Source organism: Danio aesculapii, chromosome 21, assembly GCF_903798145.1.
Source record: "Danio aesculapii chromosome 21, fDanAes4.1, whole genome shotgun sequence".
In the NCBI taxonomy this organism is placed as follows: Eukaryota; Metazoa; Chordata; class Actinopteri; order Cypriniformes; family Danionidae; genus Danio; species Danio aesculapii.
In genome coordinates this window covers 35,982,066-35,999,572 of record NC_079455.1, presented here as the reverse complement: position 1 = coordinate 35,999,572, position 17,507 = coordinate 35,982,066, and the positions used below count along the sequence as shown (strand labels likewise).

General features: G+C 33.8%; 1 protein-coding gene across 5 annotated transcripts in view; it reads right to left on the bottom strand.

The window, feature by feature from the left end:
• ptpn13 (protein tyrosine phosphatase non-receptor type 13) overlaps positions 1-17,507 on the bottom strand; it is a 166,028-nt gene that overhangs the window by 29,687 nt on the left and 118,834 nt on the right. For 2 of the 5 annotated variants that reach the window (XM_056446110.1, XM_056446112.1), the window contains 8 exons: positions 17,120-17,227; positions 16,142-16,273; positions 13,756-14,183; positions 10,814-10,957; positions 8,413-8,506; positions 7,130-7,215; positions 6,721-6,865; positions 5,648-5,862 (listed from right to left, as the gene is read on the bottom strand). In XM_056446110.1, coding sequence (XP_056302085.1) covers positions 5,648-5,862; positions 6,721-6,865; positions 7,130-7,215; positions 8,413-8,506; positions 10,814-10,957; positions 13,756-14,183; positions 16,142-16,273; positions 17,120-17,227 — 1,352 coding nt within the window. The remainder of the gene's footprint in view (positions 1-5,647; positions 5,863-6,720; positions 6,866-7,129; positions 7,216-8,412; positions 8,507-10,813; positions 10,958-13,755; positions 14,184-16,141; positions 16,274-17,119; positions 17,228-17,507) is intronic. The other 3 variants (XM_056446111.1, XM_056446114.1, XM_056446113.1) reach the window with 2 other exon arrangements.

The window sequence follows — 17,507 nt, the reverse complement described above, 5'->3', positions numbered from 1 at the left end:
TATATAAATCTAAATATACAATTAAAGTCAGAATTATTTGCCCCCCTGAATTATTAGCCCCCTGTTTATTTTTTCCTATTTTCTGTTTAAAAGAGAGAAGATTTTTTTCAACACATTTCTAAACATAATAGTTTTAATAACTCATTTCTAATAACTGATTTATTTTATCTTTGCCATGATGACAGTAAATAATAGTTGACTAGATATTTTTCAAGACACTTCTATACAGCTTAAAGTGACATTTAAAGGCTTAACTAGGTTAATTGGGTTAACTAGGCAGGTTAGGGTAATTAGGCAAGTTATTGTAGAACAATGGTTTGTTCTGTAGACTATTGAAAAAAATATAGCTTAAAGGGGCTAATAATTTTTTTTTATTTAAAAACTTCTGTTTTTCTAGCTGAAATAAAACAAATAAGACTTTCTCCAGAAGAAAAAATATTATCAGACATACTGTAAAAATTTCCTTGCTCTGTTAAACATCATTTAGTTAATATTTAAAAAAGAAAAAAAAAGTTCAAAGGGGGCTAATAATTCTGACTTCAACTGTATATGTAAATATTAGGGCTGCATGATATTGTAAAAATCTGACATTGCAATGTTTTGCAAATTTTTCTGTGATATATATTGCGACATACTGTATCTACAATTTCACCAAATAATTGAATAGCGCTAATTGGAAAGAATTTATCGTCACACTTTATTTTATGTTCACTTCCAAACCATTACCTTTGACTTTTGCTTCAATATATATTAAGGTAGTTTAGATATTGGATAAGGGATTTAGAATAAGATCATGCAGAAGATTTAGTTTATTTAGAATATTTAGTACTAATAAGCAGCCAATATCTCATGCACACTAAAAAGCAATTATTTAATAGTGAGCATTGGTCCCTAAAGTGTTACCAAATGTATTAATTTAGATTGATTGGGATGATTCTGTAGGCAAGTGAATGATGCATAAAATGTAATGAACAAGTTACAAGAATAAATAAATACAATAAAGCAAAGATGAAAGTGAAATAAGCAGTGCATCCTTTGTGGTTTTGTATAAATAAATGTAAAAATTACACTGCAGTCTTTATTGTAAAAATAATGCAATAAAATAATTCTTTATTAAACATCCAATTGGCAAAAGGTCTTATGCCTGAATACTTTACTCTCTCGCAGGCCTTAAAAACATGTTAAAAAAATAGTTAAAAACAACTATAACTATAAACAACTATAAAATTTCACTCTAATGTGGTTAAACTTGCAGTGACTCCACAAATCTTGTGTTCTGTGAATTTTACTCAAATATAATCCTAACTCAGCATTGCATATCTAAGCGGCGTGACTATTGCGGATGCATACATTGCGATATCGATGCTTAAACAATATATTGTGCAGCCCTAGTGAATACAGTTGAAGTCAGAATTATTAGCCCCCCTTTTAATTTTTTTTCTTTTTTAAATATTTCCCAAATGATGTTTAACAGAGCAAAGAAATTTTCACAGTATGTCTGATAATATTTTTTCTTCTGGAGAAAGTCTCATTTGTTTTTTTAGGCTAGAATAAAAGCAGTTTTAATTTTTTTATGAACCATTTTAAGGTCAAAATTATTAGCCCCTAAGTCTACAGAACAAATTATTGTTATACAATAACTTGCCTAATTAACCTAACCTGCCTAATTACCCAAGTTAAGCCTTTAAATGTCACTTTGCTGTATAGAAGTGTCTTGAAAAATATCTAGTAAAATATTATTTACTGTCATCATGGCAAAGATTAGAAATGAGTTAGCAAAACTATTAGAAATGTGTTGAAAAAAAATCTGTTTTTTTGAAAAAAAAAAAGTATTTTACAAACTTTCATCTTGTATGCGTTTATGTGATGATCACACTCGAGTTTGAGCATGAAAAATTCTGTAGTACGGCGTTGCGAAATGGGGCAGGATTAAACAAGATATTACAAATTTAAAAAGTGAGCGATTGATCAATATTTTACATTTCTGTCCATCGAGGTCATGTTTTGATCTTCGATTGGTCTCATGCAGTCACGTGATGCGATTTCGCAGGTCAGAGTTCACCAAGCTTGAATTTTGCAACGCAGCAAACTGCGAAACTTGTCACATGAGCTTGTGTTTCCGGTCTGCCACATTCGCGTGCGTATGAATGGAAGTCTACAGGGAGAAAAGTCCAGTGTGACCGCAGCTTTAACCGTTTGACAGTACTAATAAATACACTTTTTATCCTCAGTGAATATAAATGTTTTCGACAGATTAAATGGAAAAGGATGCTAAAGTACAATCGGTAACACAAAAAAGTCAATTGTAAATATCAGTTAATGCATTAAAATCAACAGTGAAAAAAGGCGTATATAGTTAATCTAAAATACGACAGAATTTTAGTATCAACTCCTTTTAATAAAATGATTACAACTTTTTAAAAAGCATTATAGAGATTAACTGAGAAATTTACATCATAGAAGATTAATAGATGCTTTTGTATGGAATAAAATCACTGTCATTAATATTTCGTGCGTAAATAAAATTCACGCATCCGTAATTATAAAATCGTGAAGGAAAACGGAGCGTACTCGTAATTTTACGAGGGTACAATTTCAAAATCTGCGATTAGAACAGACACAAATACGACATTTTGTTTTTCTGTTTGTTTATGACTGATACATTTACGATGGGTGTACTTTACAAACACGAATTACAGTTTCTCCACGGACACGAAGTCCTGATTACGAGTACGAATCAAACAGCGAGACTTCACTGTCAAAATTACGTCACCGCTTCCACAGGCATTAATAAACAAGCGAGAGTCATCGATCATAACAGTGCGCCTGCTGGACGTTCGAGCTTACACACACCGTCTCAGATAAGATTTCTGTTATTCCCTCTTTGAGAAATGTCCGTCATGAGCTGTAATAAGGGTTGAGACTTAATGAGGTCCAATTTCGCTGTGTTTTTTGGACATTTTACTGAATCAAAATTAAGAACGGGCCGAGGATAGAGAGCTAGCATAATGTGTCAGTTAACGTTACAGGCAGCGAGCGCAGAGTCTCTCAGTGAATCACTGAACAGTGTTTAACTATAACATGACATCTGTTGATTAAGTCACTTTTTTTAACTGTTTAAATAACTCTCAAATACTCTAAGATCACCAGAGAACACAAATTAAATTAGACAGATTTATCCAGTATAGGTAGATAAAACAAAGAAAAGTTTTACTCTTATCAATTAATTAACTTTAAATAAACCAGAATAAGCTAAATATAATGTGGTAATTAAACAATCACCAATATAGAACAAACACACACAGAAAGAGAGAAACACACAGAATAGTATACGGCTAAATGGTAATATAAATGTTTATGGTAATCGTTTATTAATTATAGTAATACAATATAATGTAACTAATAGTTTAATCAAGTAATATAACAAACAGATAATAACAAATAACATAACAAACATTTATATCAATAGTTACTAATACCTTACTTTGTACAAATTTAAAGATAATATATATATATATATATATATATATATATATATATATATATATATATATATATATATATATATATATATATATATATATATATATATATATATATATATATATATATATATATGATCTTGTCATCTCCTCTCCATACATCAATGAGGAGCTTAATTATTCAGCTTTCAGATGACATACAGGTCTGTTTCAGATGATTGCCCCTCATGTCTGGTTTTGTGGTCCGGGGTCACATATTTAACATTTATTTATTTTGATTCATAGTCTCATAAATGTTTAACGTTACAAACTTCTGGTGAGCACAAACCCTCAAATATTTAAACTGCCTTTTGCTGATATCTTCATTACATAATAGATCAATATTCGATCTGGCTTTAAAAAAGGTGACTTAATCAACAGATGTCCTGTTATAGTTGAACACCGTTCAGTGATTCACTGAGAGACTCTGCGCTCGCTGCCTGTAACGTTAACTGACATTATGCTAGCTCTCTATCCTCGGCCCGTTCTTAATTTTGATTCAGTAAAATGTCCAAAAAACACAGCGAAATTGGACCTCATTAAGTCTCAACCCTTATTACAGCTCATGACGGACATTTCTCAAAGAGGGAATAACAGAAATCTTATCTGAGACGGTGTGTGTAAGCTCGAACGTCCAGCAGGCGCGCCGTTATGATCGATGACTCTCGCTTGTTTATTAATGCCTGTGGAAGCGGTGACGTAATTTTGACAGTGAAGTCTCGCTGTTTGATTCGTACTCGTAATCTGGACTTCGTGTCCGTGGAGAAACTATAATTTGTGTGTGTAAAGTACACCCATCGTAAATGTATCAGTCATAAACAAACAGAAAAACAAAATGTCGTATCTGTGTCTGTTCTAATCGCAGATTTTGCAATTGTAGCCTCGTAAAATTACGAGTACGCTCCGTTTTCCTTTACGATTTTATAATTACGGATGCGTGAATTTTATTTACGCACGAAATATTAATGACAGTGATTTTATTCCATACTTTTGTAGCTGTCATAAAATTTACTTAAATGAAATTAACTGATGTTAACAAATGAAACCTTACTGTACAGATCAATGAATCAAAGGCCTATACGTTAGTGATGCACGGATGGCGGTTATATCCACGAGTGCTGCGGATAATCCATTATAATACATTATGATTAGTTGCGGGTGGGTAGCGGGTGGATGAGTTTAATTATTAATGATTTTTGCTTTGTACTTTTTAAACACATTTGTTAAAGCAGAAATGAAGGCGAAACCGATCCGAGAGAAACTTAAAAAGGGAGAATTAAAAACAAAACAAAAGGAAGGACAGAAAAGTGCCGCATGGGAGCGTTTTAGCAAAGGTTAACGAGGTTTAATCAAGTGCTGGGTATGTAAGAGGCTATGCAACGGCTGTAAAGCTCTTTATAAGAAAGTCAAAAGAACGGTACCTAAAATATGAAACATCGTGTGTGCTAAACCGAAAGGCCAGACAAGTCAAAGTCTGACAAGCACTTTAAGTTCTTACATTCATCAGGACAGCAAAAAATACCACTGGAAGTTACGTGGATGCATGTGTGGACAGACCTGTGCTGCCTTGATATAGAGTATTCCCCTTCCATGTTGTCTCTGGCAAGGGATGCACAGATTAGCTCACTGAATCTGCTGTTAATAACAAACGGTGCACACTGACCTATCATCATCATGCTTAAAACAGAATTAGAATCATTAAAGTGAGGATCGGGTGTGGATATATTAATACCACATAAATTTGTATGTGGGGGCGGGTGGCGGATGGAGGATTACTATGAAGCTAAGAAGGTGACATTTCAGCTGATCCACATATCTCTACTATACGTAGCCACTGAATGTTTAATACCGTAAGCCAGATTAACATAAAAATGTTTGTGTGAAAATAGTAAGTCTTCAAGCACAAATACAACGATCTGAATATTCTTAAAAAAGATAAATAATAAATAGTTAATAAATAAAAATAAATAAATAAAAAAAAAATATTTAAAAATTATTTAATTTAAATTAAAAAATAAATAATTATTCACCGTATTTTAAAGTGCCCATGTAATCAACATTGCGCATGTTCATTATCAGGATATATTGAATTATTGAATCTCAGCATAAATATATATTCTACGTACATGTTGGGACAGGCCCTTGAGTGGCGTCTGGTTGACCCTCAGAATGACGTCGCCTACTTTGATGCGACCGCTTTCGGCTGCTGGTTGGCCTGGAAAGAGCTTCTTGACGCGGACCATGCTGGAGCCCAGAGGCTCTCCGGGAACGCTTTCCTCGCGGCTGAAGCTGAAGCCCAGGCCGGACGTGTTCTTCAGTAAAGCCACATCAAATGTGTTATCTAGACCAGGTAAACAACAGAAATGCCCATTTACTCTTCCAAAGTTCAAATGCCAGCCCACGGTTCACCTCTGCGGTACCTTTAGCACATTTTCATTTGGCAGTCAACAAGTGAGAGGTCAACTGTGTTTATCAGTGTTACTTCTCTTAAGGGACAATAAGATAAAATGGAATGAAGAATTTGGAAATTCGTCACTTACTCCATACCATGTGTTAAGGTAAACACATTTACACTAGGGATGTACAATATTTATTATACAGGCAAAATTACTAGCCTTCCTAAATTTTTATTCGTATTTAAATATTTCCTAAGTGCTGTTTAATGAAAAAAATATTTTTTTAACACATTTTTAAAGGTCCCGTGAAATTAAAACAAAGAATTTTAGATGCCGGTATTAGTATACTCACCTTAAGGATATCTAGAAGCTAGTGTGCTCCAAAACAATGACAACATTTGCTTTTCTAAGATATAAACCTGATATAAACATCCAAAGACATATAAGCATTCATGTCACCTCATACCTCTCCAAAGATCTTCTAACCAATCAAATGCTCTCTAGTATCTGACATGTCCCGCCCCCTTCAAGACGGATCTCATTTGCTCTTCATTTGATGCGATTGAGCTCAACGACTCTCAAAGGCAGAGCCGTGACAAAAACTAAACGCTATTGGCTGTTTTTTTTTTGTTTTTTTTTTAAATGTCCCTATGTCCCACCCTTTCTTCATTTTTCATTTGAGCCTACATCAAACATAAAATTTAAAAATGTGCATTTAAAAGCACTTCATGGGACCTTTAAGCTATTATGTGCATCATGGCATCTCCATGTCTTTTTTTTTTGGTGCCTATTCCAGCTGATACCTGCAGTAATGAAGTTGTAATCTTTCCTTGGTGCTGGGGGCTCCTCCACTGTTGTGTTTTGAGGTTCAGAGGTTCCTTGAGGCGTCAGGGGAGCATGAATGCTGTCTTTTGGTGGCTGACCTCTCTCCATCAACAGGTGCACCACCTGACAAATAAAAAAAGGAAATAAATGAGTAAATTAATAAATTAAAAAAATTATATATATATAATTAACCTTATTAACCTAGTTAATCCTTTAAATTGCCCTTTAAGCTGAATACTAGTGTCTACATATACATATATACAGTATAGTATATACATATATATACATATATATATATATATATATATATATATATATATATATATATATATACATATATATATATATATATATATATACACACAGCAGTGTCTCCAGTGTTCTCACCTGGCCGGTGTCTCTCAGCATCTCTACTGCCTGTTTGTGAGTTGCTCCTTCAAGGCTCTTCCCGTTCACAGCTACCACACGATCCCCTGTAGGACACAACCAATCAATTAAAAAACATACAGTCTTGCTAAAAGTCTTGTGAAATAGAAATGTGCAGGTTGTTATTATCATAAATGAACAGATTAATGATAATTATAAATAACTATCAGTATGTACAACGCTCAGCATAAATAAATACACTCCTTTTGAAAATGAATATTTCATCAATTTCTCAGTCAATAAAGACAATATATATTTATTTAATATGTATATTTCAGAGTAAACAAACATCTAAACAAAACAGTTTTTTTAAATGGTTATATTCTATAAAATATAAGTTTGGTCACCTTACATCTTTAGGAATAGAATTATAATACATCTAAATTCAAACGCGATTAAAATAAACTAAATTAACTAAATTCAAAATTAAAAGTAATATTTTTAACGGTTCTCTTGATTTTTCAGCTTTAGAAACATTTAATGTAATATCTTTCCTTATGATATTTATTGAGGTGTACAAATTTTCGCACCGCAATCTTAAGATATTCGATAACTTTTTCGATTAATTCCAGTTTTGGCTTTAGTACTGTCTGTCTAATGTAATGTCTACACACAACTTATTTTATAGCACCCTATAGAAAGTATTCATTTAAATGAGAGATCAGTAAGAGGTGTAATCATTCATGCTGAGCACTGTATCTGTACATAGATTTACTACATTATTCAAACTACTTGTCCTATGTAGAGATGTAGGATTTCAATATTACATAATATATTGTATTACATTATATGATTCAACCCAATAGATACTTTTCACATTTCTGGGTTTCTCAGCAGCAGTAGTCGTCATAGTTGGGTAAACTTAGAGTGCAGGGAGAGTACAACAAATAATTTTTTTACAATATTATTTGCTGAAATAATAAAATAAAAACTTTTCGGTGGTATCAAGACTTTCGAAAAAAGGATATGAATAGTGTGAGACTGATAATGGCAGCCAGAGGAGAAAATAACTTCAAATTTATTGTCCACCCCATAGACATTGCAGTAATTCAGTTTTATGTAGTTTGATGCAAGGATGATATAATACATACATAAATACATATAAATGTTAATTCGTTTTTTAAAAAAAAATCTAAATATAAAAAACTTTCAAAGATTTAAGAATATGATGACTGTTAAACGCATCATAACGGGCTTGTGAAAAGGGTCCATATTGTTTTTAACAATTCTAATGAACTTTTCACCTTTCTTTATCCTCCCATCCAGCTCAGCAGCTCCTTTAGGAATGACTCCTTTAACGTAAATCCCTCCATGCTTCAACGATGTGTTTGATCCACCCTAAAACAGAAAAACAAGTTAATATACCTACAGAGAATAGCATCATGGGAAGAAAACCTGCCTATAATCCGTTTTGGATGTGTATTAAACCAATTGGACATGCTCATTCTATTAAATCTAAATCATAGGAGACGCATTTTCTGGATTAAACCATCTATAAAAAAAAAAAAAAAGCAGTGACCCCAATACTTACAAACATAAAGAGCAAACCACCTGATTTCTCGACTTGATTAATGCATTTCACTACAGTATTTTGAAATAATGATATAAAAAAAACCTATTAAATCACAAAATAAAAAAGCCACAAGCTAATAAATCTCAGGAAAGCTTCACTGCAAAATCACACCGCAGACAAGTAAATGCAAATCAATGCAGGCATTGGTGCTTCTCCATTAAAGGGATAGTCCACCCAGAAATTTAAATATCCTGTTAAATTTCTCATCCACAGGTCATCCAACATATAGATGGCTTTTTATTCTTCAGTAGAACATTAAATAAGATTTTTAGATGAATTTGTGGTCCTTTGTGATTCATATAATGGCAGTGAATTGTGATAGATTAATTTACATTAAAAATAAACACACACAAAAGAGTCCAAATCAATCCCCATGGCTTCTGATGACACACTGAGGTCTTGTGAAGTGAAACGATTGGTAAAACAAGTATTTTCAAGACAAGTAAGAAAAGACAGATTATTTTATTATATAATATGCTAGATTAGTAATTTTAAGTGAGTTTTTTTGTCAAAACAAGCAAAATAATCTGCTAATTGGGTAAGCCAAACAATCTTGGATTTACTTTTGACATAAGATTATTTAGTTTACCCCATTGGCATGTGTTGGTTGTCTAGAAAATGCTTTTTGCAGCACAAAAAAGCTCTAAAAAAAGCAGCCTAAAGCAACAGGATTTTTTTTTTCTTGTTTCTAGTCCAAATATCTAAAAATTCTTAAATCATGAAGAATTTTCTATATGTTCTATATATTTCTATATATTATCTTAAAAATTATTATGTTATATTAGTAATGTTAAGTGAGTTTTTCCTCAAAACAAGCTAACAAAACTTTATGACATAAGATTATGTAGCTCGCCTCATTTGGCAGACCACTTTGCTTGTTTTAAGGAAAAACTCACTTAATTTTGACAAATGTCTTAAAACAAGACAATGTTTTGCTTGTCTAAAAAATGCTTCTTGATTTAAGAATTGTTTGGATTAATGCTAATAAAATTAGCAGCTAGCTCTCTGCAACTCTCACATGGTCACCCACTGAAGCTAAGCAGTGCCGCGCCCGGTCAGTACCTAGAAGGGAGACCACATGAGAAAGCTAGGTTGCTGCCGGAAGTGGTATTAGTAACCCAACCTGCGGTCTGTGTGGGTCGTAATGCCACAGTATAGTGAAGGGGACTCTATACTGCTCAGTAAGCGCCGTCTTTCAGATGAGATGTTAAACCCAGGTCCAGACCCTCTGTGGTCATTAAAAATCTTAGGATGTCCTTCGAAAAAGAGTAGGGGTTTAACCCGAGCATCCTGGCCAAATTTGTCCACTGGCCTCTGTCTGTCATGCCCTCCTAACCATCCTGATATCATAATTGTTTCCTCTGCACCAATCAGCTGGTGTGTGGTCTGGTGCAATATGGCTGCCGTTGCGTCATCCAGGTGGATGCTGCACACTGGTGGATGAGAAGATTCCCCCATGTGTAAAGCGCTTTGAGTGCCCAGAAAAGCACTATATAAATGTAAGGAATTATTATTATTATATTGTAAATAATGTTCAATTTCTTACACAGGCTAATCATTCCACTCCAGAAGACCCTAGTGTGTCATCATGAGACACGGCAATTGGTTTGGAGTCATTTTAGTTTGTATTTATTTTTATTCTCAAAAACTTGTCACCATTCACTGCTATTATATGAATCCACAAGGACAACTAATTCAGCTAAAAATCTCCTTCAATGTTCTACTGAAGAACAAAAAAAACTACATCTTGTATGACCTATGGGTAAATAAACTATGAGGGAATTTTCAATTTTGGGTGAACTATCCCTTTTAAAAACACAATCCATCTGCAACTGTGCGTGTTTCTGCACTCGGCTTTACCTACTGTGTTTGGCTTTTACCGTTAGTGAAGGAGCCAATTCAAATGCCTGAAAAAATCTGCATGCAAAGAGTCAAATCTACTTTCCCAAAACTGAAGCCAAGCGAGGAGCTTCAAAAAGGAGCGACGGCTAAGGGCACAAAAACAACACACACACACACACACACAAAAGTAAGTAAAAGAGAAATAAAGGAGAAAAACAAAGAGCGGAAACCTTTCCAAACAGTACCGTGACACTAATGCCCAGACTGCTGTCTATTTTGGACAGCTCAATGTCAAATAGATCTCCAGGGTGGAGGCTATTGACGTCTGGGCTACTAGCACTTAAAGTCTCCGTGATGGTGTTGGGAGAAACCCCCTGTAAACAGAGAAGAGCGATGTAAATATGAGGTCGTGCACATGCAAGGGACAAAGGTTAATGCTGTCGACATGCAAAACTGCATTGCATTTACATTCAGAAATGCAATCGTTCAGAAAGAGAGCAAGAGCAGTAAGTGTGTGTGTTTGATGATATCTAAAACATCTGCATTGGAAGCCAGTCAATGCTAACCCTAAACAGCAATGCTAGTTTTTAAGGGAACTTTTAAGAAATATGCAACTGATGTTTGTCACACTGAACACATAAGAAATAAATAATTATGAGTTTGATTTGGTTTTAAATTTAAGCTCTGTTTTCACCTGGTATGAACATGTTCAAATTGACATGACAGCATGAGTGTTTAAAGTACACTACAATCAAGTGATTGTGTTTTTGACTACCTCTGATGGTGGATTAAAGTTCAAAAAGACCCTATTTGAGACTTCATCCACTTGTATTTATCTTGTCTACTTGTAATTGGATTGACAAAAATGAATGTTAATAGGAAGTGTCAATAAGAGGCCTTCATGGTAATGAGTATTTTGTCAGTCAACTGGCGGTGCTGTTTAGCCACGAACACACAGGTTTGACAACTCATTCATTTGCAGTTGTTAGATCATAAGTTTGTGTTAGTAAAGATATGTTAAAAATGTATAATGCTTTTATTTAACAAGTATGCATTAAACTGATCAAATGTGACAGCAGTGATGATGATATTACTTTTTAAAATTAATATTGCTCAGGTTAACTTTTCATTCTTCAAAGAATATTGAAACAAATGTAAATTCGTATCAAATGACTGTTATAATAAGGCATGGGCCGGTATAAAATTCTGATGGTATGATAACCTTGGATAAAAATATCAGTGTTTCACGGTATTGTGATTACTGCTCTAAAATATATTCTTTTAAATGTCTGGGTAAAAAAACTCAACTTTTTTCCCCTTTAAACACAAAATAAATATTTTAAGAAACTTTTATAATATTTTAGAGCAGTAAACATGTCAGGCTAAATAATTAAAATGAATTATTGACTTCTGCTGTCTTCACCTGTTTCAATAACACTGAATTTAAAACGGCATCTTTGGGTATATTTTCTGGTTGAGATACTGTTGTCCTTTTTTACTGCTCTAAAATATATTCTTTTTAAATGTCTGTGTAAAAAAACTAAAACTTTTTCCCCTTTAAACACAAAAATATATATATTTTGAGAAACATTTATAATATTTTGTAACAGTAAACATGTGAGGGTAAATAATTAAAATGAATCATTGACTTCTGCTGTCTGCATTAGTTAAAAAAAAAACAGATTTCTTTACAATTTAAAATGGCATCTTTGGCTATATTTTCTGCCGGGGAAACCGTTGTCCTAAAAAAATAATAATAAAAAATTGTACATACTGTTTATTGTACGAACGGTATAGAAGAAAATTCTGGCGGTTTTAAAACCTCGACTTTTCCAAACAGCGGTACACTCTGAAAACTTTTTTTTACATTTTTTTAACAGCAACTCATATTATGAGATATTATAATATTATTATATAATATTTCAGAGAACATGGCTGATGTAATGAGAATGAAAATTCTGATCATTTTCCTCATGTTTTTTTTTTTTTACAAAAAATACGTTTTAGGGAACTTTTCCTTAGAAATTACCACTAAACATGTTGATTTCATGTTTGAAAATCAAACAAATGTCAACCAAAAATGAATATTTACTGTTAACTCACAACAAGATGTATAACGTTCAAGATGTACGAGACTTTTGCATTCGTTATTTTCTTTCTTTTTGTTTTTTTTATTAAAACGGTGGTCTTTAGGAATTCATAAAATGCTAATTAAAGGCTACCGACACCTTAACCCTTTATAGTGCAGTCACTCAACTACTCAATGGAAAAAGCTTGGAGTATTACTAAAGGCTTTACAACTTTTTACGTCTTTTTTGAAAAATATATACTGTAACCAATCTCAATGAAATTATACCATATGTTATTTTTCATGGCATTTTTCATAAATATATATATATATATATATATATATATATATATATATATATATATATATATATATATATATATATATATATATATATATATATATTTTAACACCGGTGGCTCCTAACGATACACTGATGTCCCATGAATCAAAACATCTGTTCTCTGAAATTGTTTTTTTTTTAATCAGACCTCAATGTAACTTCCACACTATATAAAAAAGTTGACTCAACTTAGAATTAAGGCAACAAACTTCAAGATATTTTTTCCTCAACTTAAATCAAGTCAAGTACAGTACCTGGGTTGAAATTTGAGTCCACTCTAAAAAGCTCTGCAGCAACTTGCCTTACAATTTTGAGTTAGGTCAGCTTTTTTTGTTCCAGTGCAGAGCAATGGGTTTAATTTTGTTCACTGACATGTTTGTCTTATCTCTCGCAACTATTAAATTGCATTTTATGAATCACCAAAGCCTTCTTTAATGAATTCAAAAGTCAACTACAGTACATCAAGCATGGCTTGAAGCTCAGTAAATTACCAGCAAATTTGTTTATATATATATATATATATATATATATATATATATATATATATATATAAAGTGAAAATCCCCATGTAGTGAACTCAATGCAATAAGTGAATGAAAACGGTCCTAATATTAAAAAAAAAAAGATCCATTTAATACTTTAGGATGAAGTTAAAACATCGTAAAAAGCACACATAATCATATCAAACTGACTAGAAGAACAAACACAAATTTGAGGTGAGAGTCAAAGTTCACTCAAATCACTACAGAGACTGAGTCTACCTTTTTAGTCTTTTGTTTCTCTTGGCTATTCGAGTACGTGTCTTCATCCATGTCTGAATCCCCTCTGTCTGAGTACTCCAGCTCTTTCGGGACATCAGCCGCTTTGGATTTTCTGGTTTTAGGAGGCAATGCTGGTGGTGTGGCTTCAACAGAAGGTTTGATGTTTGCGGGGAGAGCCTGTGCTGCTGTGGGACCCTCGGTGGGAATGTTTTTGTGGAATCCATTGAGATGCGTTTGCTGGAGGCCGGTGCTCTCTGTCCTGGAGTCCTGTGAGCTGATGCTGCCCTGCCGAATGGACTGAGGTGGCGAAGTTTTGCTGGAAGTAAAAGGAGGGCTCGGGGAGCGGGTATGATCTTCAGAAGATGAGTCCATGTCTAATTCTTGGATTTGTGTGGCTGGATTATAGTGATGGGTTCCAGAAGGAGAGTCTAAAAGAGGAGAGATTTTCAGTGAGATTCAGTAGAAATATGTTTTAGGTAAGGCTGCTCAATATTGGAAAAAACTGGCATTGCAATATTTTCATTTGCTGTGATTTATATTGTGATATTTCACCAGATGAGTTGACTAGCTTGTTAAGAATTCCTAATTTTTAGATCGATTTGGATGAATCTGTAGGGGAACATATTTGCATTAATATAATTAAAAAAATGACAAGCAAAGTTAAATACAACAGATGCAAATAAATAAAGATTTATCATTTTCTGAGGAGTCAACCGGTATTCAGCAACACTAATTAAACCATTTGTGACTTGATGACCTTAAACATCTAGCACAGGGGTGCCCAAACTTTTTCTTATAATGGGCCAAAAACCAAACTTGATTGAGGACTGTGGAACAAAGTTAAATATACTAAACTGTATTACGTTGAATTTGGCATGGGTTATTTCCTAATTTATTTGCTAATATTTAAAAATAACCACAAAACGTTGCTTTAAAGCATATTCATTAATGATGCAATATCATTTTTAACATTTTATAATGAATTTATTATAGTAAAAACATAAACAACCCTATTTATAACACAATGGATTTCCATGCTGAACACACTAGTCAAGCTACTTTTGCCTTTGCTTGGATTTGCTCGCTGATGTGTTGTGCATTGCCCTTTATCTGTCAAGTGACAGTATTGACAGTTTTAAAAGACAGATTCATTTACAACATTTAAAAGAAACATTTAACATTGTTTTTTTTTGTAGCTCCTCAGGTAAACTAAGAAACAAAAAGTTACGTTCAGTTCGAAGTGACAATCTCTGTCAAAGACATTTGCCCCAACCAACACCCCATTATTCTCTCTTTCTTTTGAGATGGTATGGTGGGCCAAACCAAGTGTAACCATGGTCCAACTTTGACCCGCGGGCCCTACTTTGGGCACCTCTGATCTCGCAAATATGTAAACGGTCACAAGTTCAGATATAGATTAGAATGTGCCAGACCATTAAAAACCTTAAATGTAAAGCGTAAAATGTTAAACTCTAATCTAAAACATACCAGCAATCAGTGCAGAGAGAATAAGACAGAGGTTCTGTGCTCAAACTTTACAAGTGGCAGTAAGAAGTCTAGCAGCTGCTTTTCGGATCACTTGTATAAGATCGACCAATACCTATATAAATTGAGTCGCAGTAGTCCAGACGTGAAGATATAAATGCATGTATTACTCTCTTGTCTTACATGTGTTTTACAAAACCGCCAATGTTCTGTTTTGCTAGTAGTTATGTGCAAGTGAATGCCTAAAAATGAAACCTAAAATCAACATTATTTAAAAACACTGATTAATTGTAATTTATAACTAGCAGCGCGGTCCTCTTTTTATATCTCTCAGCACAAGCCATTAGATTTGATTTTGAACAGCTGATGACGTGTTCTTACGCTCTAATCACACCGGTGTGATCGTACACGTGAAAGGGTTGAGGACATGCCGAACCAACAGGTAGCAATAAAAGCCTGTTATGCTGGATTCACACCGAACTCAGAATTAGGTATTTTCATGAGTACATTGCATACCAATCAATGTAAATGCGAGAATAGAGGCAGATTACTGGTTTATTGTGAATGTGCAAAATTTGCCTAAATTACATCTTCAGCGTTTGGTATGAACCAGTTGGCCAATTAGAATGGAAGAAAACTTCATGAGGCAAAAACTCCAGTTTTAGCATCCGCACAATAACACTGTACCCAGAGTTTTAAAATATCTTCAGCCTGGCTTCACTTTCTGAGTTTTCAGAAAGTTTTAGTTTCAGTCAACTAATACTGTGTTTTCGTGTCGACAAACAGCCAAAATGCATAGGAAAAAAAACTTCGGTTCTGAAATTACTTGTGTTCGTACGGCCTTAGTTCTTTTAAAATAGCAACAAACAAAAATTGTAGTAATATGTATTACTTCCAATACCTGGAAACAGTCTCTCTTTCGGCTGAGAGACCACCAGTGTGACATCATCAGGGGCGCTTTGCAGCATCTCCACTACAGTGTCATGTGAGAGGCTTTCCAGACTGACGTCATTCACACTTAACAGTCTGTCGCCTATAAGAAAAGCCAAAATGTAGCTTATACTGAAGATTATACATAAGCTTATACTGTACAATCTGAAAAAAAGAGGCAAAAATGTCCTGGGACAGAGGTATCATTACCTAAAAATATTAATATTAAAAAAATATATTACTTGAAATGAAATGTACTGTAACTACAACTTAATGTTAAAGTTAAAGGTATAGTTTGCCCAAAACTCGCCCTCCCTTTAATATTTATGCTTCTTTCTTCTGTTGAGCACACAATAAGATGTTTTGAAGAATGTTGGGAACCTAAAGCAATTGACTTCCACAGTATTTGTTTTTTCTACTGTGGAAGTCAATGGTCACAGGTTTTTATCTTTCTTTAAAATATCTTTAGCGTTCAACAGAAGAAAGAAACTTGTAAATGTTTGGAACCACTTGAGGGAGAGTAAACACTGAGTTATTTTCATTTTTGGGTGAGTGTCTGAGTGGGTGAACAATAAATGTTTTAAATGTGTGAACAATATTTTAGAGAAATTTTTTTTGTGTACATAGAAATTTTCAAAGTGTTGTGTTCATATATTTGTGGAGTATACACACCCACACTTTAAATAGACAAAAGACACACTACTGCACTCACTACAAGTCATTCTGCATCCCCATTTGTTAGTTGCTGAGGCCCCCTAGTGGACTATTATTACTATTTAAGTGAAAAACATCCACAGAATAAGGTCAGTTTGCTTTACTTATGCACACGCAAAACGTTCCTCTTAGTGCTTTGAAAAATTATGAAACATGTTTCTACAAACTCTAGCAATTGACTTGCTAAATCCAAAATACAGAAGGAAGGCTTTAAAGAAGAGCAGTTTTCTCGTACCAGGTTTCAGACAGCCATTGATGTCTGCAGGTCCTCCGGGTGTGATTGAGCTGATGAGGGTGCCGAGGTCCTGACGGCCTGAAGTCTCTCCTCCAACAACCTGAAAACCTGCAGTTCCCCCACAGTCCAAAGACATGCGCTATAGGTGAATTGGGTAAGCTAAATTGCCCGTAGTTTATTTGTGTGAATGAGAGTGTATGGGTGTTTCCCAGTGATGGCTTGCAGCTAGAAGGGCATCTGCTGTGTATGCTGGATAAGTTGGCGGTTCATTCCGCTGTGGCAAACCCTGATTAATAAAGGGACTAAGCCGAATAGAAAATGAATGAAGAATAATAATAATAATGATAATAATAATAATAATAATAATACTATCAGTTTAAAGTCAAGT